Source organism: Acipenser ruthenus, chromosome 33 (genome assembly GCF_902713425.1).
Source record: "Acipenser ruthenus chromosome 33, fAciRut3.2 maternal haplotype, whole genome shotgun sequence".
Taxonomy (NCBI): Eukaryota; Metazoa; Chordata; class Actinopteri; order Acipenseriformes; family Acipenseridae; genus Acipenser; species Acipenser ruthenus.
Window position 1 is genome coordinate 12217886 of NC_081221.1, and position 13516 is coordinate 12231401.

Genomic DNA, 13516 nt, shown 5'->3' on the forward strand with positions numbered 1-13516 from the left:
TTCAATCAAATATTCATGCGAGAATCATCAAAGGGCTCAGTTCAATTTAGTTTTTGCTGTTTTTTTTTTTTTAAATACAAATACATGGAATAATTGCAATGCGTGTGGTTCATTTTTTTTGTTTTATTGCATGAATTCATATTTCACTTTTTTTTTTCCTTTTCGCAAACAGTCCAAATTGGTCTCTCACAATGAACACGTTGTTGAATTACTAATTGAGATGACTTCGGAATGTCGCCCAGGCCAAATTCCTGGTTCGCAGTAACTAGTGTGGTTCCTTTGTCTGCTAAATGTTGAGGAATTCTTCAAATTCGTCATTGCTTTACACATGTGCAGTGGAGCACTCAGTAATCACTGTGAACTTAACGGTCATCTTAAGAACAGAAGAGACGTGAACAAGTGGCCTCCCAGCAACACTTGTCCGGCTCCTTGTAGCTCACTGAATTTTGTCTAGTTGGCTCTTAAAGAATCCTATACTGATCCTGGGTATTCCTCTTTAAAATATGTATCTGCCTTTACTCCACATTAAATCACATCCCCTTGCTTTTATCATTATATTCTATTCTGCAGTCCAGTAAGGGCTTCACTGCATCTGTGCAAAGCAATGATGACTGAAGGATTACTAAAAAATGATGGACGAGTGAACCACTGAAAGTTGTGAACTTGACAATTTGGCTTCAGGTTTGAGTGGAGTTTCAGAAAGTGATCTGAGAGGGGAGGGGGTTATCAGTGTCAGATTTTTGGCAACAACCAAAGAAAAAATAGTCCTGATGAAGAAACAGGAGCTTGGAATTCAGTTTAATACAGTATTAATTTCCAGTAAATAAGTACTATAAAATAATATCGTAGCATAAAAAAAATAAAAATAAAAAAATACAAAATTAAAAGTTTCTTACAGTGATGGGAAGTCGCCTTCATTTCATGTATTTACATTTTTTCTTTTTCTTTTTTTTCCATCAGGAGGGAAAACAAACAGTTTAGCTCTATTGTAATACTGGCATTGACTGCTTGGTTACATATACATACTAGGTTAGTATGTCTGAAACAAAATTGGTTTGGTTCAGCCAAGGCTTCCTATGTTATGTTTTAAACAGGAGCTTTGCTAGATTTGTAACTACCACCATTGAAATATACTGAACAGATCTGAAACTGGTGTGTTCACTTACAATCACCAAAAAGCAATATACACACTACGGTTTAAAAGCATATATCCATCCATCCATCCATCCACCCATCCATCCTTCCACCCATCCATCCACCCATCCATCCATCAACCCACCCATCCATCCATCCATCCATCCATCCATCCATCCATCCACCCATCCATCCATCCACCCATCCATCCATCCATCCATCAACCCACCCACCCATCCATCCATCCATTATCTATAGATAACAGGGTCGTGGTGAGCCGGAGCCTAACCCGGCAGACACAGGACGCAAGGCAGGACTACACCCTGGACATCGCAGGGCAACTAAGGGGCAATTTAGAGAGGCCAATCCACCTAGCCAGCATGTGTTTGGACTGTGGGAGGAAACCGGAGTACCCGGAGAAAAACCAAGCGAACTCCACACAGACATACCCCTGAGGCCAGAATTGAACCCAGGACCCTGGAGTAAAAGCATATGTATATATATATATATATATGGTTGTAGGGAAGTACTAACAAATAAATTGCATTGAGGGGTTCTGGGATCATAAACTACAAGAGTAAAGCCAGAGATACAATGTATTGGCTTGAAATTTATCAGCTCATTTTTTGTTTTTATACATCACACACTTTTAGATTGTTCCACTATATCTAGACAACTGTATAATATGACTTTGACCATCCCTTATAAAAGTTATCGTGGTGTGTTTGCAGTTTTACAATGCTTTTCCCATGGCTATGCTAAGCATTTTTACAGTAGTTTACCTGCTTTGCCATGTTTATTACTGTGCTTTACCATACATTGCTGTTCTTTACAATGCTTACCTCTGCTTTACCATACTTGCACTGTGCTTTATTACACAATGGGAATCTTTTATAACAGGTGTAATGTGACTTTTTGATGTCAAAACCGTGTAATACATTTTTTTTGCATGGGTCTCGATGCAATTATAGTTACTATCAATGCAATTTTATATTTGAGATAGCCTAAGCTTCTACATGTTATCAGTGTTCAGGAATGGAAATAAAACTCCTATTGCTCAGCAGTTTTACCCATTCCAGGTTTTACTACAAGCTTGATTAGCCACAGTGTATGAGTAGCAAGGTCAGGTGTGTCTTATTAAACTCATAGCAAAACCAGGACTGGATCAAACTGCTGTTCAACTTGAGTCTTATTTCCATCCCTGAGGTTGAACATCCTTCCACTTTTATAACTTACTGGTACTGTCTGCTCTGTACTGCGTATTGTTACACAACCCCTATCTGCTCAAAGAAAACAAAATGAACGCGTGAAGCTGCTTAAAAGAATGAATAACGGTAACTTAAAGTAAATATTAGTAATTTTTGGACAGAAGTAAAACAAATCACTTAGTGTCTCTATTGTTTATACTTCAGAATGATAAGCACTTCTTAGCAATGTTCATTTCTTCAATTAATATTTTTACTGTCAAAGTATACATTCAAGTAAATTAGCCATTTCAAGTATTTCTTATTTATAGTATATGTAGTTTTGTTTTTTTCTGGAGGGGGAGGAGTTGGCTGCAAGCCCCACTTTTCATTCAAACTAACAGCTTGGTCCTCTCAAATCTATGTACAGCAGCATCCCTTTAATAAAAGGATTGTCTAAGTTAGCAACTTATTTCACTGAAGTGCGTGCCAATTTGGCAACTTACGTCTGATATTCATGATTGTCACAGGTGAGTCTAACTTACAAGCATCAGCTGCACTACCCACTGCCTCATAAAAACAAATGTCACTGTATTTCACTCCTATGTATCCAGCAATGGCACAACTAGTTCACTGCATGTGCTACACTTAATAGGACCATGGGGTCAAGAGGTGGGATCCTATTACCTGTAACACAGAGGAAGCTTTTAAATCAACTTCCAGTGTTGGGCAGGAAATTGGGCTTTATCAGATTCGGGGAAAGTCTGAATTAACAGCATGGCAATGGGGGCTTGGAAGATTTATTTTTTTAAAGCCTCGATTATGTTCACTGAGGTTCAAGCATCACATAAAAAATGCATTAATGAATGGGATCCATACTGCTGGGAATTGCCAAGTTTGTAAACGCTATCCTGCTTGTGTAGGGAAAGCCGTCTACTGTATACTGGAACACACTGCTTACTCATACAACCTGCTTATGATTTCATTACAAAGCCATCTAAAGAAGTGGTCGCAGACTGTTGGGCACAAAGTTGCCATACTGGGACAAAACTGATCACACCAGTTTATAGAGCGCTGTGAAGAATATTTCTAACAGGGGACACATCCCACTGATGAGCAAGGGTTTAAACCACACCCCTCAACTGCCATTCGCTGACATTTTCTCTTGAGGGCCACTCCTAAATGATTACTTTACATACAATGGCATACATTTTACAGGATATACAATATATACTTGATCTAGCCATGATCTTAAGTTTTCACTAGATGTTATAAGGCAGCCGGGTCCAAGGTCACAGTGAATCAACCAGTAGGAAAGCTGAGAATCAAACCCAGCCCCACCTAGTCGTGTGGAGCTGGATTGAGGAAGAGAGAATAGCTATGCAGTTTACACAGATTTTGATAATTTTGCAGGAATCTTGCACGTAATAGGGGGATTACAATGTCCCCAGTGTCGACACACAGTCAATCGAGGGTATGCTTTCTGCCGTTGCAAGGTCTCACAACTCGATGTTGGATGCAGTCACAGTGTAAGTGTTTGGGAAGTACCTCTTCTTCTGACTGTGTTTGCATTGCACACTCAGTCCATACATAATGTAATGATAACGAGTGTGCGTAGGGAGGAGGGGCTAGAAATGTGGGAGGGGAGGGGGGGGGGGGGAGGAGGGGAAGGGGAGGTGGGACAATACTGAAAATAGATGCCTCAGTGCACATGGGTAAAGTCTTAAAGTGTTAGTGGGGGTTGGCCGGCTATATTCATTCTGTAAATCCTTCACAAGTTCTTCTTTTAACCCGTCAATCCTTTCTTTTTTTTGGATCCCTCACTACGGGGGGGAAAAAAAAGTCTGAACTGAAATTCTGAAATTCTTCAGACAGCACCCACTCCCTTTCTGGTCTTCCTTCCTCCGTGTGTCCTGGGGAGCGCAGTCCCAGCCTCAGACTGCAGAGGTCGCTGTGGGCTCGGGACTCAGGCTCTCGGCGATGTCATCTCTCTTTATCTTGCGCAGGGCGGTGCACAGGGCATCCAGCGTGGCACAGTCCTTGGAGCCCCAGTCAGACAGCAGAGCCTTCACCGGGTGCTCCTCTTGACGGAAGGTGTCTATGTGCTCTTCCTGGTAGCCCAGTAGCCCAGCCAGGCTGCACCAGTCCATATCCTCTTCAGCGCTCTTCTCTGCAAGCAGCGTCTCCACTTCTTCTTGCTTGTGAGGGGGCAGGATGGTAAAGAGGTTGCCATCTACCTTCACCACTGTGGGGGACAGAGAGAGACGGGGGGGTTGTCAAACACAATCAAACAGCCAACAACTGAGATACACCAGGCTATATCTATGAAGCATTTACCACTGTGCTAAGATACACAGGGCCATATCTATGAAGCATTTACCGCTGTGCTAAGCTTGCACCTTTTTTTTGTAAAAAGAAAATCAAACTCTTACAGAACCAGCAGGAAACCACAGAGGTTCATGTAGAAGCTCTTAAAGGATTTATCTGAAGCTTGGTAGCGTCAGTGTTATGTTTTCTTAATTTAACGGTGGTAAGTATATATATCACAACCACATAGAATAATATTTAATAGTTATTTATCTATAAAATGTTTTAGCACACTGAAGATACCCTGTATTTGTTCTAATGTTATACAGTTTGGGTGTTTCACACAAGCTTGCTAAGTAAACTGTATACCATATGAGTCTGTACAATGTATATTGAACCAAAGGCTTTGTTCATCAATTCAGTGAGGCAGTGCCCAAGAATTAAAAAGGTAGAATTTAAAAAAAAAGATATATCTACAAGAAGGGCTGAATTAGAACACAATTCAGAAATTCAGAAATTCGCTCATGCTCAGTATCAAAAGTTATTTCCCAGTCGACCAATTTCCTGTGACACTGGCACTATTTTCTATATTCCTTCCTGTCTAGTTCTCTACATGATGTGTGTTTCTTTAGTGGCAAACTCAACATTACTTCGGTTACCTGAAAACACGAAAACTAAAACTATTATTGAACATGTGTAACCTACTTCTTCTGTTATTTGTAACATGTATGCATGGTAGGTGGAGCGAGGGGGAACCTGAAGACCAGGTTTGATAACTACTGAAATAATTACATGTTTGTGTTGTGCCAGCTGTACTGCAATGGAGTGCCACTTATTTTCAATGATTTAACAACTGCAATGTTACAATACCTGTAATTACTGCCTGTGCTATTGAAGAACTCTCCCATACATGTGAGTTATTTCCTGTTATTCTTTTAATATTACTAACTCGTTTTTACTCCCCAAACTGTGCCCTCAGGTAACAGCAGTGATGACATTTGGATAATTTAGTTGCAGGCTTCTCCTGTCAACATACTGTACTTGTGCAAAACTTCTGCAGAACCAGATTATCATTGACTTTTTTTGCAATTTGATTTCCAACCTGTTTGACGAGGCACACATGTAAAACTAACAATCAGCAGTGTGGAGTAGTGGTTAGGGGCTCTGGACTCTTGACCGGAGGGTCGTGGGTTCAAGCCCAGGTGAGGGACACTGCTGCTGTACCCTTGAGCAAGGTACTTTACCTAGATTGCTCCAGTAAAAACCCAACTGTATAAATGGGTAATTGTATGTAAAAAAAAAATAATGTGATATCTGTATACTATGATATCTTGTAACAATTGTAAGTCGTCCTGGATAAGGGCGTCTGCTAAGAAATAAATAATACTACATTGATTATTATAATATGTGGTAAACTGTGATTTTCCTATAAACTCTTGAGTTTAACTGTCTTATTATTGTTAGTAGGTACCTCGCTTACTGATAATAAGATTGCATGTGCACCCTGTAATTAATAAGATTGCAAACGCACAGTCGCCTGACATCTGTCTGTCTATTTTCTTACCTATTACCTGAAACAACATGCATGTATGGTTTTGTAGAAGTAAAAACGTAACCTAAAAATAAATCAGTCTGGAAAACAAAAAGAGCCACAGCAAAATAATCAGGGGCTCTTGAAAATGCAGTGAAAATAAAATGTTTTTTTTTTTAAAGCCTTGGTTATCACAACTGTTAATTGACTTGTTTGCTTGAAGATGTTTAATGAACAGCTGGGGAAAACCAACATACATTACTAACGAATCACCCCAAGGGGCATTTCTAAACTTCTATTTCATTTGTTTTTAATTTAATGTGATATTTACTGAGAACAAAGAGTTATTTTAGTGTCTGTTTTGTGTCATTGATCGCGCTTCATAGATATAATAGAATGAATGTTGCCAAGGAGATTCAATAGAATCAGTAGGTGTGATGGTTACGATAGGATTGCACCTAATAGACAGACATGAAGTTCTGTACTAGAGCCCACGATGTTAACTGTCTCTCAGTTTCTCTGCAGTCTGGTCATTAGCACCTACAGTAATCAGCCATATTATATAACGATGTGAGATAGCTAGCTGTGCTTTCCTGGTCTGAGCTGTGTCACAAACACGTGCTAATGAACTTTCAAATAAAGCCTCCGGCATACTCCATACCCCTTTCCCTCTGCCCCTCACCCCCTGCCAATCGTTTTTACCACCAATACATATTATAGCGCGCAAGTCTTTCAAATTCAATACAGTATAGTACAGAGAACTCAGTACTGTGGACCTGAGAGCCAGCTAATTCAATGCAGTCTGGTATAGAGAACTTAGTACAGTACTGGGGATCTGGGGATTTGGGGGTAAAATGAAAAACGAATCCCCCCCCCCCTCCCCCTCATGGTTCTGTATTTGAATATAATAGTAAAGGCATTGTTCTAAATGTTTGTCTGCTTGGGTGTGTGATTTCAGTGAAGGCACTGGCTAATATAGCACGTGGATCTGCTTGACTTAGTTTCTTATAGTCTTGCTTTAGAATCAGTGACTGAGTGTTTGAAGTCAGGGACAGGATATGTCAGCTGCCGGACTGTGCAAATTGCTCAGGTGTATCTTTGGAAAATGAAAGCCACGCAATAAAAACTGGTTTACTAGTGGGGATTAATCTGGGTTTCAGCTGTCCCGCTTCATGAGTTGGGTGAATTTGATCTCTTACAGCTGTCCTGGTTTTATAGGCGTCTCTGAGGAAACAGTGGGGTTCATGGTTTTAAATTTGGGGTCACAGTCCCTGTATCACATTCCCATTAACACGCCACAAAGAAACGCAGAGGCGTCAAATGACATTAAAAATAGATTGTGGGAAACATATTGGCTTCATGATCAAACAATAACTCAATGTTATCATTTTTTTTAATTTGACTGTTTTTTAAATGTGGCCTCATGGTTAGAGTTTAAAACTGGACAGCAGTGGGTAGATCCTTCATAGAGTAAATGTAAACATTTAACAACATTGTTTCTATTGACAGTAAGGTAATGTGACCTAGAGGTCAGAGCTGGGCCACTGTATCTGAACCCTTAGTTCTACTGCTTTATCTTGTGGCACCTATTCTATACTACCCTAATACCTCTAATCAGAACCCCCTGTGCTATACCCCATGCCCTTGTGCTGTACTGTGTTCCTGTGCTATACCCTGTGTCCTTGTGCTGTACTGTGTCCCTGTGCTGTACTGTGTCCCTGTGCTGTGCTGTGCTGTGCCCCTATGCTGTACTGTGCCCCTATGCTGTACTGTGCCCCTGTGCTGTACTGTGCCCCTGTGCTGTACTGTGCCCATGTGCTGTACTGTGCCTCTGTGTTGTACTGTGTCCCTGTGCTGTACTGTGCCCCTGTGCTGTACTGTGTCCCTGTGCTGTACTGTGTCCCTGTGCTGTACAGTGCCCCTGTGCTGTACCCCGTGTCCGGTCCATACCTGGTGGCTGGGACAGGCTCTGCTGCTGCTGCAGCTGTTGCTGTTCCTGCAGACTCTGGCTGTCAACGGAGATTCCGCTGTCGCTATGCAGTTTCTCTCCCTCCGGAGACGGGGTCTGGTTCACTGTCCTGTTATTGGCTCCCTGTTTATTCTGCTTGCAGCTGTTCCACCTGTAGGAGGAGGGGGGCGGGGTCAGTTTGGAGCTAGCGTCTCTGAGAGACAGATAATTCAATATAGGAATAAAGACTGATGCCCATTATGAGATTAAAGCACTGTGCAGGAAGAGGAGCTTTATCTCAGTTGTATATATACAACATCAATGGAAAGACTAAAACAGCTAGCAATAAGTGCATCTAAACCTTTAAGGTAACTTTCAGGCTTCACTTTTTATAAAATTTACCTAACTATAGTATAATTAGGGCTTCTGTTTTTCGGGTTTTATAAATTGTATTTTTCGGTGCTAATTTTTAGCTAGTTTTTGGGGTTTTATGTAAATTGTTTTCTTCAGGGCTTTCGTTTTTGATATATTGTAAGAAATCAGTGTTTTCGCTTACTTTCCAAAATGCTTGAGCATTTTTTTTGTGTGTGTGTGTGTGTCAGAATATGTATAGTAACTCGACAGTACTTGCACACTTAAGTTGTACTTTCTGTTTGCTTCCACAGTGAAATCCCTCTGGTCACGGCACAGTCTTCTGGGGTTTTTGTCTGGAGGCATTTTTGTACATTTCGCTCAATTCTTTTTTTAATTCCTCCCTGTTTTAACTGTAATACAGTTTTAAATCCCGCTAACAAGCCTCCATCCTGATTGGAATCTCGTTTTAAATCTCGCAAGCAGTCTCTCCAATAGAAATGTAGGAATGTGCTGTCACTCAGTAGTTGGGGCGGGTTTAAAGTATTCAGAACGAATCAATGATAAGATGCAAGTCAGGAAGGCAGGACTTTGCCCAGCAGCACAGGGAAATGTATTTATTATTATTTTTGTAGTAGGTTTTATTTTTTTAATTGTGAAAAGGGTAAAGTCAACGTGAATAGATTAACCATTTCCACAGTTTCTACTGTGTTTTCCGATGTTTATTGGTTGTCCACTGATTTAATTTTTTTGTATCGGGGGAGTTTTACCGGGTTTTATCAGTTAAAACCGAAAATCAAGAAGCCTCAAGTATAAATAACCTGATTTGTTTTTGTGCGACTGTATATAAATATGCACCATAGGGGACAAATGCATTGACACCAGTCTGTTGAATAGCGTCTTTAAACTTTACAAAAAACCATACAGCTGTCATATACAGTAATTCTGTAATTCTGGGGTCACAATTATATACTGTATATATATATATATATGTATATCTATATCTATATCTATATCTATATATATATATATATATATATATATATATATATTTCTCAAATTATATTTCTGAGTTGTTTATTTCTAGTTTGATAACTTTAGAAATGTTTACCACAGTAATTTTGCAGTTGTGAATATACTTTGCATTTACCACAGTTTACCATGGTTTGCCTTTTTTTTTTTACCCTACTTTACCTCCCTGAGCTTCACAATTCTTACCTATCCTTTACCATGCTTTCACTATGCTTCATTACACATTACTGGGCTTTTACTATAGGAAACTTTTAAATAGGGCAATCACTGAACAAGCTGTGACTTGAAAAATGTTCCATACATGAAGAAGGAAAATAAGGAAGTAAAGTAACCCTTTACACACTCTAAAGTTTCTCATTTGTAACATTATCTCCTTACAGAGTAAGTTAAACACCAGTAAACCCTCACTAACTCCCCCCCCCCCCCTCAATACTGCCCCCGGCTCCAGTGTGGCTCTTACTTCTTAAACACGATGAAGGCTATGAGTCCCAGCACCACGGCTGCTAGGATGGAGCAGTAGATGGGGATGAGGTTCTGGTCCATTCCAACGCCGCCCATGCGGGTGGAGCTGGGGTTTGTGGTGGTCACGGTGTCCGTGGGGGGAGTGATTTTGGGGATCCCTCCTCCCAAGGTGTTGTCTGTCATGTCCATCGTGGGGGTGGGGGTGAAAAACCTGGGGTTCAGTTCTAGAGCAAAGAAGGACACTTGTTACTGATAGGGTTAGGACTGTAATTGATTAGCGTCATATTAGAGAGAATCTCTTTAGTTGGTTGTTTGATGTTCTTAAAAATGATTATCGCTAATCATGTACTCAGCGATCATTTCTAAGAGTGATCTACTGAGACATTTTGTATGTCTCACTTTCTCTAGAAGTTCTCTTATCATGTTATGGCAGTGCCACAGTATCGATGACTGTGCATATGCAATAGAGGTACACAAACCAATTATTCGGATCAAGCTCTATCATTCCAAGTGAAACAACTGTAGAAACAGCCGATTGGGTTTGTGTGGATTGCTATTCCAAGCAGCTGTCGTCTTCAATGGTAAATTAGCCCGATCAACACCAATCACCCTCACCTGATTGTCAGCACCTGATTTCTAAACAATTGAATAATCGGTTTACGCAGCACTAGTATACAGACACTCATCTGAATGAGTGTCCATAAAGATACAGCATTTCTATTGCACCAGAGCCATTGTGCAATCATTATTCATACCCACGAGGCTCCTATAATTGCTGGGAATGCAGTGGTCTGCTAATGGCTAGGGTAGGGTTTCTAGGGACTTTGCAAATATTTATATATGCTGCCTATGAGAATAAAACAGTGCTAAGCGTTTCTAGGAACTGTGCACATGTAAGAGTGACAGGGGGCTAGATGCAGCTGTTCTGACACTGTCTTCTCTTTGGGACTCCATAATAAGTTATATATTCAGCAGGATAAAGAAAATATTAATTAATGCTGTAATGCACATTTCTGTGATACAAGTCTGAGCCACCCCTGTATATTATCATTTTTAAAATCCAGCCTCGCAAGCCAGGATTTTTCATATGCAGTATATTATGTGTTGCCTGACAGGGACGAAAAATTGTGTCATGCACAAGAAACAGAATCTAGTTACATAAATAAAGTAGCTTTTTTCATTTAAAAAATGACTGGGCATTACAGGGTTAAGAATCTAGTCATGGGATAAAAAATAATAGCAATAATAAACATATTACTGTCTCTATTACTGCATCGTTTGCAGCGTATCCTCAAAAACTGTGCGTCAGACAAACCTTCCTCTACACGAGAGAAATGAGCTGGAATCCTACCAAAGGAAAGATGACTTTTAGAATTGAATTTTAGAATCCTGGACTATCTGGGCCCTAGCTGAAGAACATTTTCCAACACTGCAACCACTAAGGATGCTAAACCATTTATTTTCATTGTTTTTGTTTTAATATGACTATTGGGACATTTTTTATTATTATTATTTCTCTCTGTGTATTGGCAATACGCATAAGATATGAAAATGAATACAAAATGATAAAATCTCTATGGACTTTTGGTAGCTCATCCTGATCAAGTAAAAAGCCTCTTTCTGTTCCAGAGCTAAACTGAGCATTGATAGAATGTATTGGAAATGAGAGTCATATGATCGTTTCTCTGATAAACCTCTGTCGTAAAGGGATAAATTAAAAAGTTTGGTTTTCAAAGCCGATCGCAAAGCAGTACCAGCACACAGAAGCTCATACTTACATTATTCAGGATGGAAAAACTAGTCAGAATTAGATCACACTGATCTAAAGTCTACCAAATGTAAATCCTTCAAAAAGCACAGATTTGGCTTTTTACATATTTTACAGTAGATCCACGGCTGTTTAGATAAGAAACATAAAACTGACGGAATACAAACCACTTTTTCAGGAACAGTGGCTTGAAACCTGGTTCCAGGAGACCGGGAAACCTAGTTTGAGGCAGCTGTATCAAACCCCAAGTCTCCCCTGGTGTGCCAAGTTTCAAGCCACTAAGTGGTTTTGTGTTCCCTCAGCACAAGATCATATAAAACAAATTACAAACGAGAGCAGGCCATCATGCTCATCAGTGCCCGTCCAGTTCCAAGAAGGTTGATCTCAAGATTTCAGGTTGGCTTAATCACAATGATTCAGCATCAATAACATGACTAGATAACTGTATCAGCGCAGAAGCCCTGCTGCTGTAAACAGTGTGTGTGTGTGTGGGAATGTCAGGTGGGCAGGGATGGGGTTAAATCGGTCCCTGCCAGCAATCACAGGTGTGACCATTACCCAATTAGGTAATTGGTGCTAATTGGGGAGAGGAGTTTGGGGGTGAGTGTTTGTGCTGTGACAGGATAGTGCTGTAGCCCAGTAGGAATTAAAGACTTCTGCTTCAACAATGTAAGACTAAAGGTAAGCTAGTGAGAGACATTTGACTCACATTAATTCTTTACGGTCCATTTATTCAGCGCCTGTCAGGCACGGCAGGTCTAATTTATTTTCACACGAGCTGTTTATTTTACATGTGCTGTTTAAAAGTATTTGTATTCACAGTAAAACAGGTTTAAAAGGCACTGCATATCAAGAGGACCCTCAGTACTGCATCTCCAGCCCTGCCCCACCCCTCGTTCGCTGTATTTATCACATATCTCTTCATAGTTGTGCATACTGATAAATCATCTCCTGATCACTCGTTTTATCACCAAACTCCTCAATAATGCGATCCAAGTCATTATTTTATTACTATAACATCTCAAAAACCTTGGCAGTTGTCTGCGATTTTCTTTGAGCGCTGGATGCGGAAGCAGCTATCTTGGTTGTTTATGTCCGTGTTATGTCTGTGGTGAAGGGACTATGTGTATTGCTCAGATCCGCCTCCATTTTTTTTCCGGTCTCTTGGCCATTTAAAGCTCTCCTTGGTTTATTCTGGAGAAAAAACGACTTGGGACCTGTGATTGACGCCTTTTTGATGATGTCGGACAGGGTCCGACATAGGACCGCAAAGGGTTAAACAGGGAATTTTGCACACATTGCTAGGAATGATGCTGAGCTCAAACGAAAAGAACATTATTACATTTTATACCCAGTATTTATTGTACCTTTTAAGGTGCTTTGACCTGAGAACATGAGCTGCTCTTTTATGTTGAAGTTATTTGTTCACTTCACAGCTGATCACTAGAGGGTGCTGCACTTACTCCTATAACAAGCCTTATCTAGCCTGGTTAACATATGTCTATGGCAGGCAATTAGGAGAAATGCAACACCTGAACTCAGGTAAAAACACCTGAACAAAGAATACAAAAAATGTAATACCAAGTGTCCTGTGACAAAAGTAGGTCGCTATGTAATACATTCTTGTTAGAAACTATAAATGCATAGTTCCATCAACTATGGGTAAGCAGTTCCAAAGCTATTAAAAGTAGGTCACCATGACCCAGATTCTCACAATTCTCTCAAAAACTTGTAAACGGGTTCAGCCCCATTCACAAAAATGTAAGGAATCTTTTTTTAACCGTTTTAGGCTTTTTAAT

General features: G+C 40.2%; 1 protein-coding gene across 1 annotated transcript in view; it reads right to left on the minus strand.

Moving 5' to 3' along the window:
• Positions 1-1338: 1338 nt before the first annotated feature.
• Positions 1339-13516, minus strand: part of LOC117433341 (tumor necrosis factor receptor superfamily member 16-like) — a 55159-nt gene continuing 42981 nt past the window's right edge. Inside the window, exons 4-6 of the mRNA XM_034055499.3 lie at positions 9948-10173; positions 8107-8276; positions 1339-4563 (exon numbers count right to left, since the gene is read on the minus strand). Of these exons, the coding sequence (XP_033911390.1) occupies positions 4253-4563; positions 8107-8276; positions 9948-10173 (707 nt within the window). The 3' untranslated portion in view covers positions 1339-4252. The remainder of the gene's footprint in view (positions 4564-8106; positions 8277-9947; positions 10174-13516) is intronic.